The following is a 10,008-nucleotide window of genomic DNA, read 5'->3' on the forward strand; positions in this document are numbered from 1 at the left end:
CACAATTAGTATTTGTTGAACTAAATTGAACTCAGGGAAAGACAAAGATTAGAAAATCACCATTGCATAGTTTGGGCTTCAAAGTTTTAATATAATTGCCTTTAAGATAAGGGACAGACTGCCTCACCTCTCATCTGAAGACTCTAAGAATACAGTAGGCCCTGAAACACTGAAAATGTTCAGCCCACTACTGTGGAAGAGGAGAGCTTTTGGGCTTGGCTCACAATACTGTTTTTGTGACAACAAAATATTATCAAATCAAAAAACAGGTAGCCAAGCAGAATGCTCAACACCTAGAAAGTTCTAGTTTGTAGCTGAATCTTGCTTTTGAACTGTGATTTTAAATAAGTTCAAAAGACATCTAAACTCATTTTTAACTGTCCAAAGCTAAAACTCCCTACTTTGCCTGTCTCTCCTGCTCATATGCTGGTACCTAGCATCCAGATGCCAATTCACCCTGTAGTCAGAGAGAATTCACAGAACACAAATATTTCCAGAGACTGAGGAGTACCAAGAAAAGTCTCATTAGATGGACATGCAAACTGCAAGTGCATTGTTCAAAGGAGGCTTCATCAAAATGGGAATTCATTTTGATGGGTATTATGAAAGCTACCAAGTAGCTTTACTAAGTCTTCTGATGCCATATAGAAGTGTGAAAATGATTTTAGATTCTCAAGAATACACAGGACAGTGAAAAGATCATTAGGTTCTGGAGTCAAAGGACCCAGGTACAAATCTCATTTCTGCCAACTTGGGCAAGTGACTTTGTTTCCTCATCTGCAAAATGAGAGAGCTGGACTAGAGGATTTTAAGGCCTCTTCTACAACTAAATCTATGATCTATGACCAAGCTGGAAACTCTGCGAGTACAGGGTGCCCATCTATCAATTAGCATTAATTAAGTGCCTACTAAATGCCAGGCACTATGCTAGGAGCTGGTCATACAAATGGAAAAGTGGGACAGTCCATGACCGCAAAGACCTTACGTTCTACTAGAAGATGCACCATGTTCACAGACAAATCAATTAAGTTTATATATGAAATAAATGCAAAGTAATATGTGGAGGAGGGCACTAAAAACTACAGGAATCAAAAAGGCTCCTTAAAGGAAGGGGCACTAAGGTGACCCTAGAAAGGCTCTGAGAGTTTTAAGGGGGTAGAGTAAAGAAGGAAATCACTCTGTGCATGGGGAACAATCTGTTCAAAGGAGATGGAAGTTCATGTTTAGGGGATAGCAAGCAGTCTAGTGTGGCTAGAGTAGAAAATGGATGGTGGGCAAGCAAAGATAGGGAAGCGGAAAGGCAGGCTTAAAATACCAAATATAGGAGTTTGTATGATCCTAAAGACAATGGGGAGTCACAGATGGTTCTTAAATAGAAAATGACATGATCAGGTCTTGACTTTAGGAATATCGGTTTGGCATCTGTGTAAAGGAAGGATTGGAAAGCCAGGTTCAAGGCCATTGCAATAGTCCAGGTGAAAAATGTAGAGAGAATAGGGATAAACACTAGAGAGCCTGAGAAGGTAAAAGAACTGATTGACCTTGAGGGGTGAAAGTAAAGAGCAAAGCTGATTCCAAAACTGTGAAGTTGGATAACCAAAAAAATGACAATGCCATCAATGGAGAAAAGAAGGGAAGTAATTCACCAGGAGAGAAAAGGAATTAGGCTTCTGATGTTTTGGGTTTGAGGCAACCATGACATTTACCTCAATACCATCTAGCTAAATCCAGAGAAGATCAAACATTAGGTTGGCTATAGGATGACAACTCCAGTCTCTTCTTACATTCACTCCTAAGTCAAGAAGAAATTGTAATCTTTATCAGGTGAGAAGTGTCTGGGGTAGCAAAGTGCCACAGTAGACAGAGCATCATGCTGTGAATCAGGAAGACCTGGATTCAAATCTGACCTCAGACACTTCCTAGCTATATGGTCCTGGGCAAGTCATTTAACCCCATTTGCCTAGTTCTTGCCTTTTTTGTCTTGGCATTGTTACTAAGACAGAAAGTAAGGGTTTAAAAAAAAAAAAACAAATGTCCAGACTAACAAACTCAAAGTCCTAGAATGCATTAGAACAAGTGTTCCACAAGCTGTTAGTTATTAAATAGTTTGTGATTTAAAAGAAGGCACAATCCTGGCTTATACAATCATTCTAACAGCAACTTAGCAGACACAAGCCCAAAGGAATTCTAAGGACTTCGAACTAAAGCACTCCTAACAAACATGTCATAGGACCATAGAATATCAGAGTTGTAACTTTTGAATACAGAACATAAGTGTAAAAATGATGAGGAATCTTAGAACAGAAAACACAATGTCAGAGGTAAAAAGGTATTAAGAACTCAGAACAGTCCATCAATAAGCATTTATTAAGCCCCTACTATGTGCCATGCACTAAGCCAAGCACTGATAACACAAAGAAAGGCAAAAATACTATCCTTGCCCTTAAGAACTCATGATCTACTAGGAGAGAAAACATACAAATAACTCCATAAATACAAACTACCTCCAGTATAAACAGAAGATAATCTCAGAGGAAAGATGTAGGAAATGGGGAAAAGGGGGAAAAGGGGAAAAAGGAGAAAGAGAAAGGCTCCTCCAAATAGTAAGATTTGAGTTGAGTGTTGAAGGAAACCAGTCAGTGGAATGAGGAGGGAGAATATTCCAGACAGGAGGGACAGCCAACATGAAGACACAGAGTTGGGAAACGAGTATCACATGCAAGAACTAGCAAGTAAGCCAGTGTAGGTGGATCAGAGGGAGTAAAAAAGAAGAAGCCAGGAAAGGTGGAAAGGGGCCAGATTGAAAAAGGCTGTCCATGCCAAATAGAAACTTTTCTATTTGATCCTAGAGGGAAGAGAGAATCTCTGGAGCTTACTGAGTAGGGGAGTGACATGGTTAGACCTGAGACTTAGGAAAACTTCTTTGGCACCTGAGTGGAGGATGGCCTAGAGTAGGGAGAGACTGGAAAAAGAGACCCACTAGCAGGCCAATGTAGGAGTTCAGGTAAAAAAAGATGAGTGGAGGGACAACTGGGTAGAGATAAGTGGATAGAGAACTAGGACTGGACTCAGAAGGACTTGGGTTCAAAGATGACCTCAGACACTTTCCAGTTGGGTAACCCTGGGCAAGTCATCTAACCCTAATTATCTAGCCCTTACTGCCCTTCTGCCTTAGAATTGATAGAAGGTAAGGGTTTTTTGATAATTGATAGAAGGTAAGGGTTTAAAAAAAAAAGAACTGATACTAAGACAGAAGGTAAGGGTTAAAAATAAAGAGATAATAATAGAAATAACAAGGTCTGACAGGACTTTGGATCAGAAAGATAGGAAAAAGGGTGAGTTTGTGGGAAAAGATTTGCTTTGAATATGTTAAGTTTGAGATGGCTAAGAGATATCCAATTCTAGATGTCCAAAGAGCAGTTAGTGAGATTAGTCAGCTCAGGAGTTAGTAAAGATTAGGACGGGATAGATAGCTCTGGTTTATCTGCATAAAGATGGCCATTGAAACCATAGAAGCTAAAGAAATCACTAAGACAGGATATCCAAGTTAGGAAGAGACCTTAAATAAAGAATAATAAACTTCAGAGCCGAGAGACCTTAGAATATAAAATGTAAGATCTAAAAGGGCCCAGAGAACACAGATAGACAAGGTCAGCAATGAAAATGCTCTGAAATCATAGAGAAGCAGTACAAACATACAGATTAAGTAGCAGACTTGATGTCAGAATGACCCAAGTTCAAATTCCAGGATCCAACAAGGTAATTCACATAAAGCACACTGCAAATTCTAAAGCATGAATTATTTTTTGTTGTTCAGTCATTTCAGTCAAATCTAACTCTTCATGATCCCATTTGGGGTTTTCTTGGCAAAAATTCAGGAATGATTTGCCATTTTGTTCTCCAGCTCATTTTATAGATGAGGAAACTGAAGCAAATGGGGTTAAGTGATTTGCCCAGGGTCACATAGCTACTATGTGTCTGATACCAGATTTGAACTCAGGCAGAAGAGAGTTCCCAGCACTATATCCCCTATACCAACTAGTAGCCCTTATAAATGCTAGCTATCATTAAATCTACTGTGGAATTCTGTTCTCAAGGGTCAATCTGTTCACTTTCTCTGTCTCGGGACACATAGCTAGTTAGCAACAAGAACTGAAACTGGGACTCAAGTCTCCTAATTCTCAGGCCAGGGAGTACTGCCCACAGAGGTCAGGACCTCTAAGTTCTAAGGCAGTGATGGCAAACTTTTTGGAGACAGAGTGCCAGGCCCTGCCCCCACCCCCCAGACCCAGTGCTGTGCCCACCCCACCCCTAGAGTGCCACTGAGTGCCACATCCTGCTTCCCCCTTACCCCATACAAGGGGAGGGGCGAGTGAAGTGAGGAAATGTCTTCAGCAAATGTAGAGAGCGGGAGAAGAGTGGCCTAAGCGCTCTGCTCCCCTCCAACTCTGCCACCTATGAGCTGTCCACCTTACCCCCTTTGTGCTCCTATTGGGCTTCTGGGCAAAGGGGTGGGGGATGTGAAGAAATGTCATCAAGTTCAATGGAGAGGGGGAAGGAAATAGCCCTGCCCGAGTCCCTCTTCCTTTCTAGTAACAAACTGGGGGCGGGGGCAGCCACATGCCCACAGAGAGCTCTGTGTCATCTTTGGCACCTGTTCCATAGGTTCGCTATCACTGTTCTAAGGTCTATTCTTTTTCACCAGCATCCAATGAATCTACACTTCCAGTACAAGGACACAAGAACATCTTTCCATCCAAGTCATCTTATAAGGTTTGTTGTTCCTATGTAGAGCTATCAACTAGCCTATATTTTCTTTTCAAGTCAATTCAATTAAATCCCTACCGTGTGCAAGATATTATTAATACAATAATAAGACAAAAGCTGACAATCTCTTTCAGAGTTGATCTAGCTGCTGAAACAAAATCTCTCCTAGCCCCTGACTACACCAGCAAATGGGCAAGAAGTCTTACTTACTTATCTCTCTATCTGTCCTTTCTGACCATTCCCATTCACACACATACAAATGCAGCCTAAAAAAACTGGCCTGATGCCCCTACTAGGAAATGACAGAGATAGTGGTGTGGTCTTACTCATTACATTACAATGTCTAATTAGGGTGTTTCCTAAGGCTAGAAAGATCTAAAAGTGTGCCAATTACCACGGATAACAATTAGTAGAACATAAGAGTAACAATATTATTGACTCCAACCTCATGATTTCACTTAGCTTATGCCTACTCTAAGTAGACAAACATTGTTCATCCCACATGGCCACAGTGGGAGGGCTGGAGGTTGAAAATCTCTCCAATGGCCCCAGCTCTCAAATCCTATCCACAGTCCTCTTGCATCAGGATCCAAGGTGAATCAAGAGCCCCCAAATTCTAACACTCGTTCTGCTGATCCAGTCTAACCATGCCAGTTTTTCAAAAAGACCTGTCTCCCCTTTCAGCAAAGGATAGAAAAGCACAGAGTATATGAAAGATGTGGAAATGGCTGTAAACAATCTAAAATCCTACAAAATTAATTAAGCACCTTCTTGGTATAAGACACAACACGGGGTCCTGGAGATATAAAGATGAAAAGAAACAATTTTGCCCTCCTGCACCCCAAAGAGTTTACAATATAGGAGGAGGACAGGATAAGGTCATACATACAAATAAATAGACTACAAGGCAGACTATGATGGGAGTCGAGGAAAGATGAAAAGTGCTCTAAGAAAACCTGAGCAAGAAAGGCAGGTTGGCACAGGAAACAAGAGATTAGGCCTCAAGACCCACCTGACATACACTAGTTGGTACTCTGAGACTTTACCTCTCAGTGGCCCCAAACAACATTCAAAGATTACAGATTACAAAAGGTTCCTATCAGCACTGGGGGAGAGAGCTCCTCACCTGGAAATCTCTACACCAATTAAATCACAGATCTAGTCAAAACAAATCTGAGGAGCAAGAGATCTCTTTCAAGTGGAAGGGGATCAAGGAAGGTTTCAGAAGGGCTGGGTTAAGTAGCATAGTAGAGAGAGTCAGGTCTTGGAGTTGGAGAACTTTGGTTCAAATTTGGCTTCAGACACCTCCTGGCTGTGTGACCTTGGGCAAGTCATTTAACCCTCATTGCCTAACTCTTGCCACTCTTCTGTTTTAGAACTGATATTAAGACAGAATAAGGGTTTGAGAGAGGGGAAAAGGAAGGTTTCAGGGAGAAGGAGGAGGAACATAAACTGCCCCTTGAAAAGAAGACCTTCAACAGGTGAGATTCAAAGGAACATTCTCTGCCACCCAGTGCCATTAGCTTCCTCCTTTCTCCATAAACAAGATACTCCAGGCATTTTCTCCTGCTGTCCCTCAAGGCTTAGAATGCTCTCCCTCCCTATCTCTGCCTCCTGGATTCCTTCAAGTTCCAGATGAGCCCTTACCTTTTATAAGAAGGTGGTCCTGACTCCTCTTAATGTTGCTGCTCTCCATCTATTGATAATATTTATTATCTCCAAATTATCCAGTCTGTCTATATACAATTGTCTGCATGCTGTCTCCTCTATTGGACTAGGAGCTCCTAGAGGGCAAGGACTATCTTTCATCTTTCTTGGTATTCCAGGTACTTAGCTCAATACTTGGCATATAGTAGGCACTTAGGAAATGTTTGTTGACTGAGATGGGAGACAGCCTGCACAAAAGTATGGAGGTGGGAGATGATCATCAATGAATGTTCCTTTATTAAGTTAAGTGCTTGTTATGTGCCAGGCACTAGGGTTACAAATACAAAAACTAAATCATCTCTGCCTTCAGGGAGCTTACTTTCTAATGAAGCAGCTATACATATAAAAAAACAGAGACAACATAAAAATTAGGTAATTTGAGGGGAGTGGCACAAAGGGAGCAGGAAAAGGCTTCCAAGAGAAATCCCTTCATGAGCTGCTCTGGGTAGGTACTTCAAGAGTCCAATGGGAGGAAGAAGAGCATGCCAAGAACCAAAATGGGCCAATTCAATGGCAACTGAGGAGAGGTAGGGCACCAGGTAGGATGTGCCACTGGTATAGCCCAAAACAGAATGGGAGGGGGAAGATTTAATAAGGCCGGAAAGTCAAGTGTAGCCAGGTAGTAAAGTTCCAAATGACCAATATAGGAGTTTCTATTCTCTCCTTGAAGGATCAGGAGCCCCTGGAGTTCACTGAGAAGGAAAGGAACCATGTCAGGCCTATGCTTGGAGAAGACCACTTGGGCAGCAACTGGAGGATGAACTAGAGTAAGGAGAGCCCAGAGGAACTTGGGCAGCCAAGTGGAGGATGGATTGGAGGCCAATTAGGAGCCTATTTCAATAAAGCAGGCAAAAGGTTTGCAGGCCCTGAAATAGTATGAGTGGGCAGAATGGATGTGCAGAGTACATGAGGAAGAAGGTGAAACAAGGCTAATTCAGTCATATGAAAGAAGCCTCAGGAGAGAGGCCCTGTATGTGCTAGGCTGAGGCCTCTGCATTTTAGCCTCTAGGCAATAAGCCTCCTTTTGAGCCCAAGAGTAACATCAGAATATAGACATATAAAGTGGTATTTGTATACCTTTTCTATAATAAAAATAGCTCATCTTCACCCACAGCTCAAGCATCCAAAGAGAAAGAGAGGGGGAGCCACTTCAATAACAAGTATTTACATAATGCTTTAAATTATAGAGTTTTATATTGAGTTTCTAATTTTTTTATGGAACAACCCTATGAGGCAGGTAGGATAATTATTGTCTTCATTTTACAAACAAGGAAACTAAGGGTCCAAAAGTGGAAAGATTCAAAGTTAATTTCTTTATATTAGAAAATAAGCTCCTTGAGGGCATGGACAATTTTGTATCGCCTTTCTTTGTATCCCCCAGTGTTTAGCACAGTGCCAGACCCACATTTACAGCTTAATAAATGCTTGATAACTGCTTCTGAAAAGGGGCTCAAACTCAAGTCTCTAGACTCCAGATCCAGCATTCTTTCCACCACAACTTGGTACTGTTTCCTTCTCTAGGTAACCAGCACACTCCTGCTTCTCTCTGGAGATCCTGAAGGGCAAAACTAAGGGGATGAGGGCTACTATAACCCATAAAGTGGACCAGATGCAGATCCTGCTTGGATGAACTTGCGCTTCTTAGCCTTCCAGCTACAGAACACATGAAACCCCCAATGCTCTGTAAAAGGCACACAGTGGTTTACAATATTACCTTATACTATTATATCACTTCTAATCTTTCAAAAGCAAAGAAGATACTGTAATTTGACTGATGAAAGAACTGAGGCATAGGTTTGCCAAAAGGCTAAACATACAATTAACAAAGGGGTAGGTGGGGGAGAAGCAACCAGATTTCCTCACTCAAAACTAGTCCAGTAGTTCCCAACCAGTGAACAACAGATTTGAGAGGAAGGATATGTAAGGCAGTCTTCATATCCATAAACAAGCAAACAGACTTCTAGAGATTGAAAAAATGTTTCATACATATGTATTACTTCTTTTCAAATATGTTGGCTGCTGTTGTGATTAAAATACATAGTCATTAGTGGATTTTTGTCATTGTTTTCTCAAATCACTGGATACAAATCATACAATTTGTGGAGAGGTCTGAAAAATTTTTTGATGTTAAAAAGAGTCCTCATATTCAAAAGCATTAGGAACCACTGCACTCACCAAAGCTGGCTTTCCTGGCCCCGGTTAACAGGGTACACTTTGGAATGAGACCCAATGAAGGCACCTGTGTCCCCTTCCTCACCCCAACCACTACCCAATGGGATCTAGGTTGAGGGAATTCGTTAGAGCTTTCTCTCTAGGGCCAGTGTAGTCGTGGGGGTGAAAGCACTTGCTCCCCAAAAGCTCAGGTGGGGCAGAGCCATCTGCTCCTCTCCCCCCAGAATGGGAGAGAGAACACTGGTGCAACCCAAGCGTTGTAACCATCCACCAGAGGCTTGCAGCCTTCACAGGAAACTTGACTTCGCACAAAATACATACCTATAGACTAAAAAGTAGAATTTTCTGGTAACCAAAATATGTACATCAATTAAAAGTTACATTTTTTAAAAGTCCTGACTAGCGCTTTTCTGCCAGTTGTGCCCTACGGGTAGCTGTTGAACTTGACTCAGCCTAGTCCTGGCTCAGCTTTAGAACTCCGGAGTGGGGACACCTGTCATCTCAGGATGCTAATAGGAATGGGGGGCTTCTTCCAATCAAATCCTCCTGGAAGGAGGGGCCATCTGCCATCCCCCCAAAAAAAACTCGAGGAGGGGCCACTGCTTTCACTCCAAGATTCCCTGGGGGGAGGGGCCACCTGCTTGGCCCCCTCAAAAAAAAGAAACAATCCGTGGGGGCGGGACCACCTGCTTCGCCCTCAAGACTCACATGGGGGAGGAGCCACCCGCTAATCCTCCAAGACCCCCACGGAGGAGGCGCCACTTGATTTCCCCCAAGACCTCCCATGGGGGAGGGGCCACCTGCTTCCTCCAGGCTCCCCATGGGGGAGGGGCCAAGTGTTTACACACACCCCCAGGACCCCATGGGGGAGGGGCCACCTGCTCCCCGAGCCCGGAGTGGGTCAATGGCCCGGCGCCCCCCGCCCCCATCCCCGCGGCCGTCGGGGCCGCGCGCGCTCCCGCCTCATGCCCGCGCACCTCCAATGCGCGCCTCCGCCGGGGGGCGGGGAGGGGGAGGATGAAGATGAGCAGGGGAGGGATAAGCGGGGGTGAGGAGGGGGCTTCTCTTACCCGGGCCGCTCGCGTCAGGCTCAGGTCCTTCATCACCTCCTCGAAGGCCGCCGTCTCCTCTGCCTGCTTCTGGTTGTGCAGAGCGATCTTCTCGCTGAATTTCCGCGGATTGTTCGAAGTCGCCATCTTCTCCTCCCCTCCCGTCTCCTCCTCCTCCTCCTCCTCCTCCTCCCCTTCCTCCTCCTCCTCCACCTCCTCCTCCTCCTCCTCCTGCGAGGGCCACCGCGCAGGCGCCGGGCCGGGCCGCTGGCGGCCACAGCGCGCAGGCGCCGCCGGCGGGAACCCCAACGCA

At 43.9% G+C, this 10,008-nt stretch overlaps 1 protein-coding gene across 2 annotated transcripts in view; it reads right to left on the reverse strand.

The window, feature by feature from the left end:
* CRTC1 (CREB regulated transcription coactivator 1) overlaps positions 1–9,842 on the reverse strand; it is a 133,514-nt gene extending 123,672 nt beyond the window's left edge. For both annotated transcript variants that reach the window (XM_044672297.1, XM_044672288.1), the window contains exon 1: positions 9,717–9,842. In XM_044672297.1, coding sequence (XP_044528232.1) covers positions 9,717–9,842 — 126 coding nt within the window. The remainder of the gene's footprint in view (positions 1–9,716) is intronic.
* Positions 9,843–10,008: the final 166 nt, after the last annotated feature.

This window comes from Gracilinanus agilis, chromosome 1, assembly GCF_016433145.1.
Source record: "Gracilinanus agilis isolate LMUSP501 chromosome 1, AgileGrace, whole genome shotgun sequence".
Lineage (NCBI taxonomy): Eukaryota > Metazoa > Chordata > Mammalia > Didelphimorphia > Didelphidae > Gracilinanus > Gracilinanus agilis.